Here is a 17,108-nt window from a genome sequence, read left to right as displayed (position 1 = left end):
GGTGCAAGCCTGATTTGTGAAAGTCGATGTTACAGACTTTCCAAGTGATCCCTGGCATTGTTTTGTGTATGTGTGTATGGCTGTGTGCACAGGTGCTCATGTACGTCTGTGTTTGAAGGCCGGGGGCAGCTTCAGGGAGCACTCCCCGGCTGCCGTTCTCTGTTTTCTTCGAGACAGAGAATCTCTTGCCCACACAGCATCATGCCTAGCTTTCTTTTGAGGTGGGGAGATTACAGAGAGCATTTGTGGGGATTTAACCTGGATCCTCATGCTCACAGAGCAAGCATTTTACCACCTGATCTGCCTCCTCATCTCTGGCTTTGTTGTTTTTGATCACAGTTTCTCAAGAACTACTTACTATTTGAAGTCAAAAATGAGATCATTATTTTGTCAGATATTTGCTGTGTGGTATTAAACTCATAGAAAGTCTTCTCCTTAATTGACTAATTCTTGTCAATCCTAACTCATTCTTCTTTAATACTTTAGAGTATTTTAGAGGCCTTTAGCTCAACCCAGGGAAAATCTGAATTAATGAAGTTCTGCTGGCTTGCATATCTCCCTTATTTTTATAAACTTCTCTTGTAACAAAAGGAGGGCAGGCACAGTCAGCACTGTTTGCAAGTGAGGGGCACGAGCTGAGTGAGTGGGGAAAATAAACCTTAGCCCAAGCCCTTGGGGTTAGATGCTGTGTGTGTGTGTGTGTGTGTGTGTGTGTGTGTGTGTGTGTGTGTGTGTGTGTGTGTGTGTGATTTGAAAGTGAAAGCCTTTAACCTGAGATCTCTCCCAGTTGAAGAGTTCTCCTCTGGTGCAGCATTGCCCAGCTAAGTTGACTTTAGTTAAGATTGCCGAATTCCTAGTCTTCATTCACACACATTGTTTGATATCCTCTTCCTGTCAGGTTTGCTGTTGAACTTGTAAGTTGGATCTTACAAGAGTCCAATAAACCGTATAGTCAGTCTTGAACACACAAATACACACATGCCAGTCATAAACTATTAAAAATAGTCATGGACTATTTTCTGGTTGTAGATTTATGAAATCCTTTTCTGTCCCCTGTACCTACCCCTTTTTAGTTCAGAGACTGGACTAAGGCTGGGAGCGTGGCTTAGTGGGAGCACTTGTCTACCTTTTCCAGTTCCTGGGTTCCATCCCTAACACCTCCCACCCCTACCAAAACCTTTCAAAAAACAAGGTATATAATCATTCTAGGTGTCAGAAACACCCACCACTCTTGTAGAATATGATTTTTCCAAAACTTTAGTTGAGTAGATTGACTTGTGCTTAGTAGTGTAGTTTGTATGCTCTCGGACATCAGTTTTGACAAGCCATCCACATCTCTGAGGTGCCTTGTTCTGAGTAATGCATCTGGAAGCTAGGACAGACATGAGTAAATACAAGCACAAGTCACTGAGGTACCATCTGTTGTGCATGTGACGTGGGGTTGTGAAGCTTTGCCACTGACTGGCTCTGTGACCAACTGTGGCGTGAGCGAGTGACCTAACTACTCAGCCTAATTTAACATCCCAGGATGTGCTAACAGTGTTGTAGTAGTGTTTGTCTCAAGGCAGACTGGGAAGGTTAAATGAAATAATTCATACAGAAAAGATTAGCAGGATGTCAGCAGATGTTATGGTAAGAAATGCAGATGCCCTTGGCTTCAACACTTGAGGCGGAATCTTAATTCTCTGGGTCAAGTTTTGTTCCACCCTACATTTCCTGTCAGTGCACAGACAGTTACCCTGGTTGCCGTGAAGGAAGAATGCTCATTCCGAAAGGGAAGGGATGACTCATTTGCAGTGTAACTGCCTGCTGGTTTCTTTGCTTTGTCTGGGAGTGTAAACAGTGCTGTTCCTGAATTCTTACCTAGGTGGAGCCTCCTTACTGTTTTCTGTCAGATTGACCCATTCTACAGACAAGCACAGAGAGGACATAACTTGGGTAAAATTACAGAAGAAGTGGAAACTGAAATTCACATTCAGGGTATCAGATGTCTCTGTGCAATGCTGTTAAAAAATTATATTTAGGGGTTATGGATAGGAAACCACGAAAGGGAATAACATTTGAAATGTAAATACATTTTAAAAAAATAGAAAAGAAAAGAAAAAGAGAAATGTAAATAAAAATACCCAATAAAAATTAAAATGAATAATAAAAATAAATAAAAAAGGAAAAAAAAAGATAAAAAAAAATTATATTTATGGGCTGGAGAAATGGCTCAGCGGTTAAGAGCACTGACTCTTCTTCCAGAGGTCCTGAGTTCAATTCCCAGCAACCACATGGAGGCTCACAACCATCTGTAATGGGATCTGATGTCCTCTTCTGGTGTGTCTGAAGTGACAGTGTGCTCACATACATAAAATAAATAAGTCTTAAAAAAAAGTACTCACTCATTTATTTACTTTATAATACTGGGTATTGAACACCTCTTTCATGCTGTGAAAGCTCTCTACCGTTGAGCTATGCTCCAGCCATTCTTTTCCTTTCTATTAAAAAAATGTTTTGGTGCCTGGAGAGATGGCTCAGCAGTTAAGAGCACTTGATCTTGTAGAGGACCTGGGCTGGATTCCCAGAACTCACATGGTGGCTCACAGCCATCTGTAACTCTAGTCATAGAGAATCTGACACTCTGTTTTGACCTCCTTCGGCACCAGATACACATGAGGTACAAGGACATATGTGCAGGCAAAACACTCATATAATTAATCTAAAAAAATATGTGTATGGGTATTGTCTCAGTTAGTGATAAGTACCATGCCAAAAGCAACTTGGGGAGGGAAGGTTTTACTTCAGTTTGTAACTCTGAGGTCATGCTCCATCCCTGAAGGAAATCAGGGCAAGAACTCAAGCAGGATAGGAACCATGGAGACAGCCTGCTTTCTTTTTTTTTTTTTTTTTTTTTTTTTTGGTTCTTTTTTTCAGAGCTGGGGACCGAACCCAGGGCCTTGCGCTTCCTAGGCAAGCGCTCTACCACTGAGCTAAATCCCCAACCCCGACAGCCTGCTTTCTAATACTGTCCAGGACCACTTGCCTAGGGTTGGCACTGCCCCCAGCAGGCTAGGCCATCATACATCAATCATTAATCAAGGAATGTCCCTCAGACTTGCCATAGGCCAGTGTGATGGTTTGTATATGCTCACCTCAGGGAGTGGCACTGTTAGGAGCTGTGACCTTGTTGGAGTAGGTGTGTGGGTCTGGGATTTAAAACCCTCATCTGCCTGGAAGCCAGTCTCTAACATTCTTCAGGTGAAGATATAGAACTCTAGTTCTGCCTGCACCATTGCCTGTCTGGATGCTGCCAAGCTCCTGCCTTGATGATAATGGACTGAACCTCTGAATCTGTAAGCCAGCCCCAATAAAATGTTGCCCTTATAAGAGATTCTCTCTCTTTTAGATTGATTGATTGATTGATTGATTGATTGATTTAATATATATGAGTACACTGTAGCTGTCTTTAGACATACCAAAGCCCATCATAGATGGTTGCTGGGAATTGAACTCAGGACCTCTGGAAGAGCAGTCAGTGCTCTTAACTGCTGAGCCATCTCTCCAGCCCAAGAAATTCCCTCTTAAATGACTCTAGCTTGTGTCAAGTTGACAAAACTCTAGCCAGTAATAGGAGTTTTGTGCATGCAGAGATGGTGTGTGTGTGTGTGTGTGTGTGTGTGTGTGTGTGTGTGTGTGTGTGTGTGTGTGAATTTTACCGGTGTAGTAGCTCATGCCTTTAATCCTAGACAGGCAGGTCTCTATGAGAGACTAGATTTAGTCTGGTCCATTTAGTTAGTTCTAGGCCAGCCAGGGCTACATAGACCTGTCTTAAAAATTAAACAACAGGCTGGGGATTTAGCTCAGTGGTAGAGCGCTTACCTAGGAAGCGCAAGGCCCTGGGTTCGGTCCCCAGCTCCGAAAAAAGAACCAAAAAAAAAAAAAAAAAATTAAACAACAACAAGACCTCTAAAATTTCATTCACAATTTCATGTGAATGGTGCTTAGTCTGCTTGCTTTCCTTTTTGTTTGGTTGAGATATGAAGATACAGAATTTGAATGAATTCCCTTATTTTTCTGACTATTAATAAGTGGGCTGTTGAGGTGGATTAGTGGCTAAAGGACCCTGCTGCCGAGCCTATGACCCAGATTCAATCCCCAGGTCCCCTGTGATGGTGGAAGAAAATGCTGACCTCCACAAGTCACATGTGGCAGGTGTACCCACACGCACTCACATGTAGGATGATGTCATCATGTAGGTGTAGGCAGGTACAAGATAGAGTGAGGTCTGTCATTGGATGAGAAGGAAGGATGGGCGGGAGAAAAGTTTTAGAGAGAAGAGGAGGCTGGAGGAGACAGGGAAGCATCAGAGAGAACATGGAGGCTGTTAAGATTCCTTTCTGCACATTTACAGAATGTTATGAATATTCATAAGGGATGGATGTGTACAGGGCTTTGTGTGTCTAGATGAGTAAATTATATATTATCAATTGGATCAGAGGTTATTGTGATGTGCGTTCTTTCATGTGGCTATTTAAGTTCAAGAGAGTATGTGGTGGCTGGAGACGTGTGTATGGTGGCGGCCTGCCTTGGGAACTGGATCGGTAGAGAGATTGTTGCCAGGCTCAGAGAGAAGCCATCAGCAGTGCGATAGGGGTTGGAGCAGAGTGGGTGAGAGGCTTTGCTGACTGAGATGAAGATTCTACCAGATATCTTAGGGCACTGCGGTGCAGGATCTAGTGCAGGATAAAAGACAGAATTTATTTTATTATAATTTTTTTTTTTGGTTCTTTTTTTTCGGAGCTGGGGACCGAACCCAGGGCCTTGCACTTCCTAGGTAAGCGCTCTACCACTGAGCTAAATCCCCAGCCCCCATTTTATTATAATTTTACAGCAACACTTACATATATACTTAAATAAATAGTAACAAGAAGGGGCTGGAGAGATGGCTCAGAGGTTAAGAGCACTGACTGCTCTTCCAGAAGTCATGAGTTCAATTCCCAGCAACCACATGGTGGCTCACAACCATCTGTAATGGGATCCGATGCCCTCTTCTAGTGTGTCTGAAGACAGCTGCAGTGTACTTAAACATAATAAATAAATAATTAAAAAAAATAGTAACAAGAAATTCAAATATAGTATTTACTGGAGACAAAGTGGAAAGTACAGCTGAGTGGAGTCAGGGCACCCTATGGCCATCAAGGTGACCCAGCTGGAAAAGGCATCTGTCACCACTCCTGATGACCTGAGTTCAACTCTCCACACCCATGTGGTAAAAGGAAAGAACTGGCTCCCAAAAGTTGTCTTTTGACTTTCCCGTGCACGCTATGGCATGGACTCCCATACAGTATGCATAGAATAAGCCAATGTAATTTTAAAACACTTTCACTCTGTGTGGTAGTACACATCTTTTATTCTAGCACTTGGAAGGCAGAGAGGCATGTGGAGTTCTGTGAGTTCAAGGTCAGCCAGGGCTACCATAGTGAGATCCTGTTTGAAAGAATTTTTTTGAGGTTTTATGTGTATGAATGTTTTCCCACATGTATGTCTGTGTACCCCATGTATGCAGTGCTCTCAGAGGTCAGAAGGAAAGCACAGGTTCTCTGAGCCAGTATGTGGGGACTGAACCTCTGGCTCTTAAAGAATGGCCAGTGTTTTAGTAGCTGAAACATCTCTTTAGCTTACCAATTTTTTTAACACTTAAGAATTTTGACCATAATTCTATTTTTCCTGAGACTACCATGGGTGATATTTTTGTCATTTTTTTCTTCTATCCTTTCACCTTTTCTAATCATAGAGTATATTCAACTTTGTATACAAGGTTCTTTTGGATTTTATTTTGAGATGGGGCTAGCCTCATGTAGGGAGGGAATAGCCTCAAACCTGCTTTGTAGTTGGAGATAATCTTGAAAAATATAATGCGTCTACCTCTTAAGAGCTGTGCGGTTACAGGCATATGCCCCATTCCTGACATTTATATAGTTTTGCTTCATGACAGAGTTTTGTTTAGGCTGACCTCAAATTTATGCTCCTTCCTGCCTCCTTAGTGCTGAGCTTCTAGGCTTATACTTCCACACCAAGTCTTTGTGTTTTGTTTTGTTTTAGTCATTTGTTTTTACTTCATGTGCATTGGTGTTTTGCCTGCCTTTACGTCCGTGTGAGGATGTCAGATTTCCTGGAAGTGGAGTTACAGGCTGCGACTGCAGTGTGGTTGCTGGGAATTGAACCCAGGTTCTCTAGAAGAACAGCCAGTGCTCTTGACGGCTGAGCCATCTCTGCAGCCCCTCACCACCAGCTTTTTGTAAACAGTTTTGCATCTTACTTTTTCACTTTCCATTATATCATAAGTAAAATTCTCATGTAATTAAATCTCTGTGGAAATACAATCCATGTTTAACAGACTGGAATCAGAGAGAGGGCTAGGAGTTCAGTGGCAGAGCACTTTTTTCCATGTATGAGGCTGTAGGTGAACCCAGGGTGAACCCAGCATCATATAATAAAATTGTTTGTTTTTAGTGTTCATGGATGTGTGCATATCCATATGCATGTTCCTGTGTGTAGGTGTATATGCTTGCGTGTGGAGGCCAGATAAAAACCTGTGTGTCCTTCTCAGGAATATAATCCACCGCCTTTCATACAGGGACTCTCATCAAGCTCGACCTCAGAAAGTAGACTAGGCTAACCGGCCAGAGAGCCTCAGGGGTCCTTACATCTCGACTTCCTCAGTGCAGGAGTTATATGTATATAGTACCACTATGCCCAGCATTTTTATGTAGTTTTTAGAGATCAAACTAAGGTCCTCAAGTTTGTGAAGCAAACACTGTCAACTGAGGTACTTTCCAGATTCCCTTCACCTCCTTTTTAAATACAGTGTGGTGGACTGGCACTGGGAGCACATGCTTATAATTCTAGTACTCAAGGGGCAAGGACAGGAGGATCACTGCAAGTTCCAGGCCAGACAGGGTGACGTAGCAAGACCCTGTCTCAAACAAAACAAAACAAAATGAAAGGTAGTATAATGGACAATGTGACATCACATAGTGGAGTCTACCATTTGAGTATACTCGTTTACTCAGCTAGAGCAGGAGGGAGCTAAATGGAGAGAGAATCATTAAAATCGGGGCGATTTTGGGTGGGGGTTCAGGTTATGGACCCCAGTTTGGAATATGAGCAAGCAGGCTAAGGGGTAAGGGATCCGGTGAATCTAAGGTCTTCCTCCCCGCTCTGTCCTAGCTTTTGGTTCCTTACCATTCCCTAGGCTCCTTCTATACTCAATTTGGCACAGTGACTTGAACACCTACCTGTCTGTTGTGCTGTGTCTGTATCCTCCTCTGCCCTCACATGTTCTGCAGTCCTATCAATGCCAAGCAGGCCGGGTTGCCTTGTTTACTTCTCGTTGTCCCCTTAGGCTGAAACCCTTATATCTGTATCCGTAATGTCTGGCAAATAATGAGATCTTCTTTATAAATCTGAGAAGGCAGGGTAGGGTCATCTACACAGGGAGAGTAAAGGACTCAAGAACAGGACCAGTGTATCTTCTCAGCTTTCCCCGTCTTTCTGGACCTAAAAGATCATGCTTGTCTTTGATCCTGTATTTGGGGCCAGGTCTCCTGAGGGCTATTTGGGACTTAAACATCATTTAGACTCTTGGATTTTGTAGCTGGTTAATGTGTATCCCAAATTCCACTCAGCCTGCTTGTTTGTTTCCGCTCAGCCTTCTGTGCCTGTGAGGTAGACATTCTTGGAATGTGGGTCTCATCTGCCTCCACGTGGTCTGTCAGCAGCCTGAGCATCAGTGTAGACAGGCTCAGACATGCCATGGCTCCTTGCTGAGAGTTCCCACGTGAACATGTGTCACAGGAACAAGCCCTTTGCTGGGACCATGCCCAGATTTGTAATTTTCATATTGAAGATTGGGACTTTTTGTATTTCTGTACACCTTGGCCTAGGGATCTTTAGAGTTGTACAAGGTATAGGAGGTGGAATATAGTCAGTTGTAGAGGGCTTGACTGGCATGCCCAAGAACTGGATTTTGTCCTCAGGAACAGTGGGAGTGGGGCATAGTGGGAGTGGGGCATAGTGGGAGTGGGGCATAGTGGGAGTGGGGCATAGTGGGAGTGGGGCATAGTGGGAGTGGGGCATAGTGGGAGTGGGGCATTAGTGGGAGTGGGGCATTAGTGGGAGTGGGGCATTAGTGGGAGTGAGGCATTAGTGGGAGTGGGGCATTAGTGGGAGTGGGGCATTAGTGGGAGTGGGGCATTAGTGGGAGTGGGGCATTAGTGGGAGTGGGGCATTAGTGGGAGTGGGGCATAGTGGGAGTGGGGCATTAGTGGGAGTGGGGCATTAAGAAGAATCACATAAAGGTGTGGTTGTCCAGGCCTTTAATCCCCCAATTTAGGAGGCAGAGGCAGTCAGATCTCTGAGTTGGAGGCCAGGCTGCTCTACAGAGCAAGTTCCAGGACAGCTAGGGACACACAGAGAAACTGTGTCTCAGACAAACAAACAACAAAAGGAGCACATAAGACAGATGTTGGAGGGCTGGAGAGACGGCTCAGTGGTTAAGAGCACTGACTGCTCTTCCAGAGGTCCTGAGTTCAAATCCCAGCAACCACATGCTGGCTCACAACCATCTGTAAATGGGATCCAATGCCCTCTTCTGGTGTGTGTGAGGACAGCGACAATGTAGTTATACATAGTAAATAAATACATCTTAGAAAAAAGGAACGAAAACAGCCCACACAGAGGTGCTAGGTGTTGTTTTGTTTTTATTATTGTTGGTTTTATTTGTTTTAAGAAAAACAGTATATCTTAGGTAATTTTGATGGAGTCCTTATGAAGGATCCTTACAATTTAATATATGCTTTTAGCTCATCTGCTAAATTCCAGAACCTTAGCTTGGCACTGCTCGTCTTTGTGTGGCTCCACTCGGTAGCAGTAAATGTGGCGTGTATTTGTCATCGGAGAGTCGTTAGCTGCAGGAATGTCTGAATGAATGAATGAATGAATGAATGAATGAATGAATGAATGAATGAATGGTGGGTTTGTTCCATATTTCATTAAGAAAGCACACACGTCATAGCCCTGAGTTTGTGGGCAAAGACAGCATATCACCTCATAAAGCTACATGTTAATGGGGGTAGCATAAAAAATGTAGAGGGCGGAGCTGGATAGATGGTTCAGTGGTTAAGAGCTACTACCCATATGGCAGCTCACAGGCAAACAGACATATATACAAGCAAAATACATACTTTACATTTAAATGTAGAGTGGGCTTGGAGAAATGTCTCCATGGTTAATGGTACTTACTGTTCTTCAGAAAACCCAGGTGGTTCCCAGCACCCAAAACTGTAGCTCGCATCCATCTATAAGAAGGTAAAATGTGTTTATATCATATTAGAAACTCTGAATGTGGCACTGTGTGGTATCTGGCTTTGGCAAGTCCTTTAACTTCCCTGACTTGGTGCTCTTATCTGTAAAATGAGTGAGAGTCAGAAGCAGTAACAGATGTGAACCTGCAGTGTGCTTCAGGTGAAGAATAAGGAATGGCTGGGTACAGTGGCACATGCCATTAGTCCCAGCACTGGGGAAGCTGAGGTAGAAGGATCACTTAAGTCCGGAAGTTCTAGACCTGCCACAGTGAGGTTGCTATGTTGGTTAGGTAGAGTCTAAGCTCTATAGGGACCAAGACTGATTTTAGCATCTCAGCAAGGTGTAGACTGTATTTCCTTCTTATTCTAGGTAGACGTCTAGTGTCTGAGCCCACCAGGACCTATGTTTTCTGGCCACTGTCCTAGTCCTACAAGTCCCACAAGACTGTGGCTACATTCTTTTGTCCTGTAGGTGCTCAGCAGATAGCCCTAAAGGGATGCTAGTCATCTCTTTTTGCACATGGGGTTAGGGAGGAGGTAGAGGAGAGGCTTCATAGATGAGTATGTGGCTTTGGAACCTAGGATTGCAAAGGGGTTTGTGAGCAGCCAGCCTGACAGTTGGCCGTAACCAGTCATGCGCACTTGTACTCACTCATTCAGCAGTTATCTGAGTGCCTACTGGGATGAGGCCCAGAGAAGGGAATCAGGATAAGAGTGGTGTGGTATGTTCAGAGTTGTCATGTATAAGCCTGTCCTAGTTGCTGCGTGGCTGCTACACCCTGCAAACGCTCAGCTGTCCTGTTGCTGTCTCCTGACTATTCCTACCGTAACATCTATCTTTACCCCAGTTTTCCCAACATGCCTGTGAGTGGTAGCATGAGCCACACAGAGCCTTGCTGGATCCAGGTAGGATGGTTCGTCACAAGTGGTGCGTATGTGGCAATAGCCCCTCCCACACATTGATTTGCCCTAGATCACTGATCTGCGTAGCCCTGTGCTTACTTTTCATGGGACAAAAGAAATGAGTTAATTTATATAACCTGGGTTGACCTCAGACTTATTTGTAGCCAAGAATGTCCTTGAACTTGAGATCCTCCTGCTTCTATCTCCCGAGTTTTGAGATTATAGGTATATACCAATATGCCTGATTTTAAATGGTGCTGGAAATACAGTGTTTCACGCATGCAAACTGTGCTACATCCCAGTTGCAGAGAAAAGAAATTTAAACCATGGTCAGTCATTATTAGAGTTGAAGCTTGGATTTGGAGTTTTTCGGGATTGGGGAAAATGTAGATATTCTAAATACTACTATACTGATTTCAAAAGCAATATATTAAAAATGTGACACATCTGGGCATGGTGATACACATCTTTAATCCCAGCCCCAAGGAGGCAGAGGCAGGTGGGTCTGTGAGTTTGAGACTGGCCTGATCTACATCATGAGTTCCAGGTCAGCAGGGATGCACAGTGAGACCCTGTCTGAAACAAATTAATTAAAACATTTTTAAAAATTTATTATATATGAGTGCAGTGTCTTCAGACACCAGAAGACAGCATCAGTTCCCATTGTAAATGGTTGTGAGCCACCATGTGGTTGCTGGGAATTGAACTCAGGACCTCTGGTAGAGTAGTCAGCGCTCTTAACCACTGAGCCATCTCTCCAACCTAATTAAAACTTTTTTTTTTTTTTGGTTCTTTTTTTCGGAGCTGGGGACCGAACCCAGGACCTTGCGCTTCCTAGGTAAGCGCTCTACCACTGAGCTAAATCCCCAGCCCCTAATTAAAACTTTTAAAGAAACTTTATATTGGGGTTGGGGATTTAGCTCAGCGGTAGAGCGCTTGCCTAGCGAGCACAAGGCCCTGGGTTCGGTCCCCAGCTCCGGAAAAAAAAAAAGAAAAAAAAAAAAGAAACTTTATATTAATTATATAAATTAACTGTATAACTTTGGAGGACTTAGGAACTATGTCATTACTACCAATCCCATATGTAGAAACTTATATAAGTGTGTATATTTTTTTCACATCTAAAAATTTTCTAGGGGCTGGAGAGAGAGCATGCTGTTCTTGTAGAGGATCTTAGTTCAAGTCCAGTAGCTAGAATGTAGCTCACAACCATCTTTAACTCATGTCCCGGGGACCCATCATCCTCTCTGGCCTCTGCAGGCTTTGCATCATGTAGGTGGACACACACACACACACACACACACACACACACACACACACACACACACGGGGGGGGGGGGGGGCGGGGCAGGCAAAATATTCATGCACATAAATAAAAATTAAGGTTAAAAATTTTTTGAAGATACTTCCTAAACTTTGTGATTGTAACAAATGTACTACACATTTTACAGCCTCCTTTTTAAAAAGTTATTGTAAAAGTAATAACAGGCTTGTTATGCATTAAAATAATAGTTCAAAGTTTTTAGTCCTCAATATCAGAAGCACTTGATACATTAGTGCTGCCTACTAGACATTTTATATGTGTGTGCATGTATAAATTTTAAAAAGTTCATAAATATACTTTTTTGGCAACTTGACTTTTAAAAATTACTTTTATTAGGTAAAGTTTCAAAATAATACATAAAAATAGAACACAGTGCAATCATAACACATCATTTATTTCTTTTTTTTTTTTTCAAAGATTTATTTATTCATTTATTATATATAAGTACACTGTAGCTGTCTTCAGATACACCAGAAGAGGGCATCGGATCTCTTTACAGATGGTTGTGAGCCACCATGTGGTTGCTGGGAATTGAACTCAGGACCTCTGGAAGAGCAGTCAGGTGCTCTTAACCGCTGAGCCATCTCTCCAGCCCCATCATTTATTTCTAATGGTCAACTTGTTTGTTCTTGTTTCACTTTTTACTCCCCTGACCCCTACCCAGTGTGTATACCTAGTCTGGCCAGGGAGCTCTGGGGATCTGCTGCCCTGGGACACCACACCTGGCTTTTTGTGTGGGTGCTGAGAACCCAAGCTTAGATCTTCAAATTTCAACAAGAAACATTTTACTGACTGAACCATCTCCCTAGCCTCATTCTGGTTTTTTTTTTTTTTTTTTTTTTCCGGAGCTGGGGACTGAACCCAGGGCCTTGCACTTGCTAGGCAAGCGCTCTACCACTGAGCTAAATCCCCAACCCCAATTCTGGAATATTTTAAACCTGTTCTTTAATAAAAGGGGTGTGAGGGGTGTGTGTGTGTGTGTGTGTGTGTGTGTGTGTGTGTGTGTGTGTGTGTGTGTGTATGGTATATGTATGTGTGTGTGTGTGTGTGTGTGTGTGTGTGTGTGTGTGTGTGTATGTATGTATGTATGTATGTATGTATGTGAGTGTCCCTCCTCTGGAGCTATCTACCTTGCTTTTTGATTAAGAGTCTCTCATTGGTTGGCCTAGAGTTGGCCTGATTAGACTGAATTGGCTGCCAACCAACCCCAGGGATCCCTCTCAGCATTATGATTACAAATGTGTCCCACTATGCCTGACCTTTTATGTAGGGTCTGCATTTCAAACTCAGGCCTTAATGTTTGCACAGCAGCACTTTCTGACTGAGACACTGCTCCAGCTCGATGGTAATTTTTTAAAGTTACATAGTAAGATCATATCCAACAAAATTCACAGTAATTCTTCCAACATTAAACAATAAATGAGCATTAGTAGTACACAGAAAATGAAGTAAATCTCAGAAAGAATTTTTTTTTTTTTTTTTGGTTCTTTTTTTCGGAGCTGGGGACCGAACCCAGGGCCTTGCGCTTCCTAGGTAAGCGCTCTACCACTGAGCTAAATCCCCAGCCCCAAGAATTTTTTTTCCAACAAGGAAATACTGGGGCTTGGGGATGTGTATTGCTCAGTGATGGAGTGCTTAGTGTTGAACTAGCATTGTGAGGGCCTACATTTACTCCCTAGCAACACACACAAACACACACACACAGAGAGAAAGAGAGAGAGAGAGAGAGAGAGAGAGAGAGAGAGAGAGAGAGAGAGAGAGAGAGAGAGAGATATGAAAGAGGAGAAAGAAGAAACACTCCACCTCTCCACCATAGAGAATGTCTTGGAACTGAGACTAGCAAGACACTGCCACTGTCAGCAACCAGCTGCCCTTCTGGGACATCATGTAAAATGATGTAACTGAGTGAAAAAGTGGAGGAGAGCTGGCCTTTCTCCCTGCTCAAGTCGCTAAGCTGCAGTTGTAGTGAGAGATGTTCATGAGTCCCAAGCTCTAAGTCTGTTCTGTGAAGACGCAGAGGAAGGCTTCTTGGTGTAAGAAAACCAGCTTTGGGGACTTGGATCTTTTTTCATTTGGAAGCTGAAATCAAGGTGATCTGGTACCCCAGTGGTGAGTCCTCATTTTATATAGGAGAAAAGCATGGCTAGGAAAAGTGTGGTTCCTAGCAGGCTGGAGGCTGGGCAGAGTCGAAGCTTCAGTTCTCTGTGGTAGCCACCCGGTATTCCTGCTTCTAACTCCTGAGCTAATGAGGGTAACCAGAGGGGCTACTGCAGGTGCTTAATGCACTCAGAGTTCCTGGGTGTGCCTTGTGTGGGTCTCATTGCCTTTGCTTGGTTTCTTTGATTTGAAAGTGGTGGTCAACAATATGTTTTCACTGGCAATTGCTGACCAGCCTTATCTATGGCGATGTGGTGATTTGAATACAAATAGTGTGCCATGAGTCCTGGTCTCAAACTCACACTAATCACACAGCCTGCTAACTCAGTCTGCAGTTTCCTGAGATGATCAGGGCTACCCAGAGCGTGAGTGCTAGACAACTTTGGGATGTATGGGATGGACAACTTCTCCTTCACTGGCATACATTTTTTAAAGTGTGTTGATAAATTTAGACAAAATAAGGTAAGTGGTATCCAGCTGGCAGAAAGTACTAAAGACCATCATCTGACCGCTTCAAGCTTCCTAATCTTTCCCAGTCATAGTAATTTCTTTATAATCTGCCATGTACCAGTCATAGTCTTAAGTACATTCTGTTCTCCTAATCAACATAAATTGTCCAAAATTAAAAGATAGTGTGGCAGTTCAATTTAATATTTAGTGGAACATATATTTATTATCTGGTATGGTTAATATGGGAAAATATAAATAGAAATGGGAGAGCTGTGTTGAAAACCTTCTAGAGTTTGCCCTGCAGTTTTGCAGTTTGTGTTTTATGAGATGTGTTTTGGGCCATGTCCATGAATAACATGAGAAGTGCATAGCCCCACAGCTTCTGTCCCTGCGGCCTTCTAGGAAAGCTGCTTCCAAATTCAATCCTAGAGTTTATAGCTGAGAGAAGACGGAGGTATTGGCCTGGAAGTTGAGGGAAGTAGGCTGCAGCAGTGGACAATCAAGTGCTTTCTTCTGCCTTCCAGGATTGTCTTGAGAATCTTCGCTGAAAGCTTTTCTGGCAAGCAGCTATGGCAAGTAAAGGGCCCTCGGCCTCTGCATCCACTGAGAATTCCAGTGCAGGGGGGCCCAGTGGCAGCAGCAATGGCACTGGTGAGAGTGGAGGGCAGGACAGCACCTTCGAATGCAACATATGTCTGGACACAGCCAAGGACGCTGTCATCAGCCTGTGTGGCCACCTTTTCTGGTGAGTACCTTTCCTGCTATCTCTGTGGACACCCTACCAAGGTTGAAAGCTCATGGCTCTGGGCAGATGTTTCACTTTGGACAGAAGATGTTTTAGCATAGATGTCTCACTCGTTTTAACTCCTGATATACTCAGACCCAAGGGGCAAGAAGCCTCAGTTTCCATCCAAGCTCTACTGATGAAGGTCTGGGTAACCTTGGGCAAATTTCGTTTTCACTTTGGCCATCTTCCCATCTCTCCAAGAGTAAGGCCATTTTGTGAGCATGTACTATCACTTGAGCAAGACTTGCTTGCTGTGTTGAGCCTACAGACATATTGCATAGTGGTTTTGAGCAAGGACTATAGAGCCAGACTTCCTCCTCTCAGATCTTAACTCTGCCACTTCCCTAGTGGATGACCTTAGACGGTGTGTACGGCACTCTGCCTCTTTTTTTTTTACAGGCTTATTTCTATTAAATGACCCCAAATAGTAAGCATGTTAAAAGAGCACATAGCACGTGTAATTGTTCTGTATTTTATGTGTATGTTGTGAAGTGAAGCAGCTAGGTCAGTGTCCTAGTCTCAGTGCTTACAGAAACCTGCTGTCACTGAGAACTTCGGTGGATGTTGAGTGGTGGTTGTTTTTTCTTTCACGGTGTTAGCCTAACTTTGAAGGGTAGAAAGAAATCTTGAATGGAGAGGGGAAATAGTGACAAATAAAATTAAGGGCCCAAGCCACCCCAGAGTAGGCAGTTTCTAGAGATGGGCATGTGCGCTGTCAGCTCATAGTCCCTGAGGCCATTGTCCCCCTCAGCCAAACCCCGGATGGGATGTTAGGAAGCAAGAACCGTTGTGGAGGGATGAGCCAGATCTCAAACCCAGAGGACACAGGCCAGATTAATATTTTTGTGCAGGAATGTGGTGAAGAAAGAAGTATTTGAGAGAGTTTAGGTTCTCAGCAATAAAGAAGGTGAATTTATTGATGAATTAGTAGACAAGCGCAGAGGTTTCGGTCTTTGAGATTTCTTTTGCCCTAATTGTTGTTTTGTGTAGATGAACGCGACAGACTTGAGAGAGAAGGAACACTGTTGAAAAGGGCAGATTTGAAGCAGTATTTGTCTGCACTGCAGCGTGTCTTTAACAAGTCCTTTTCCTCTGTCCGCTTCCTCTGCTCCATAGAACAGGATGGTTGTACCTCCTGGTGGCCATCCAGTGACAAGAAAAAATAAAATCAACTCAGCCACTCTGACACACAGTAATTGCTTCATAGGGAGGAGCCGTCGTCATTATTTTTGTTTGTTTGGGCTTTGAGACAGGGTCACTGTGTAGACCAGGATGACCTTAAAATGTCAACACTTCTCTTGCCTCTGTATCTGGAATCCCGCCTTTATTAAAATCCTAAGCCTTGCTCTGAAGGTCGTTTACTAATTATTTAACCCATAGCATTTGAACAAGCTCCAGTGGGGTCCTGTCGTTCTTTGAGATGCCCTCTGGAGAGGTCACAGGGCCCCAGAAGCTTAGGGTTGGGAAATGAGCATTTCCTGCATTTAGGACCCTGCATTTGTGTGTGAAGTTAGCCTTGTTCAGGGATGAGAGAAGCACTGTCTTCTTTTTTTTTTTTTTTTTTTTTTTTTTTTGTTCTTTTTTTCGGAGCTGGGGACCGAACCCAGGGCCTTGTGCTTCTTAGGCAAGCGCTCTACCACTGAGCTAAATCCCCAACCCCGAAGCACTGTCTTCTTAGGCCATGGTTTTACTCATCTAGAAAAGACACATGATGTGTGAGAGACGCCATGACTGCCACATGGTAAGTTGTAGTAGATGTTTGTTGACTTTCTTTTTTTTTTTTTTTTTTTTTTTTTGGTTCTTTTTTCCGGAGCTGGGGACCGAACCCAGGGCCTTGCGCTTCCTAGGTAAGCGCTCTACCACTGAGCTAAATCCCCAGCCCCGTTTGTTGACTTTCTTAATAAGAAAAGAAAGAAATACTAAAAACCTGGGATTGAAGACCCTCCCTTCCGTGCTATAATGCCATGCTTTTAGGCAGCAGTAAATATTGGAAGGACAGTAGAGCTTTTAGTCCTGACGTAAGTTACATGTTTCTGAATCTTGGCTTCCTCCTTTGAAAAACGAGACCCTGGAACCAGAGCTATGGTTCCATCTGTAATCCTAGCACCCAAAAGGGAGCTGAGGAGGTAACTCGGTG

At 43.5% G+C, this 17,108-nt stretch overlaps 1 protein-coding gene and 1 non-coding gene across 4 annotated transcripts in view; one reads left to right on the top strand and one right to left on the bottom strand.

The window, feature by feature from the left end:
* Rnf185 (ring finger protein 185) overlaps window positions 1-17,108 on the top strand; it is a 37,552-nt gene that overhangs the window by 6,978 nt on the left and 13,466 nt on the right. For 2 of the 3 annotated variants that reach the window (XM_087583860.1, NM_001024271.1), the window contains 1 exon segment: window positions 14,709-14,929. In XM_087583860.1, coding sequence (XP_087439986.1) covers window positions 14,754-14,929 — 176 coding nt within the window. In that variant the 5' untranslated portion in view covers window positions 14,709-14,753. 3 annotated transcript variants of the gene reach the window in all.
* On the bottom strand, window positions 16,554-16,634 carry Trnal-aag (transfer RNA leucine (anticodon AAG)). Its single transcript has one exon. It is a non-coding gene; the product is annotated as a tRNA-Leu (tRNA).

Source organism: Rattus norvegicus, chromosome 14, assembly GCF_021556685.1.
Source record: "Rattus norvegicus strain SHRSP/BbbUtx chromosome 14, alternate assembly SHRSP_T2T, whole genome shotgun sequence".
Taxonomy (NCBI): domain Eukaryota; kingdom Metazoa; phylum Chordata; class Mammalia; order Rodentia; family Muridae; genus Rattus; species Rattus norvegicus.
This window is presented reverse-complemented; position numbering and strand designations above follow the sequence as displayed.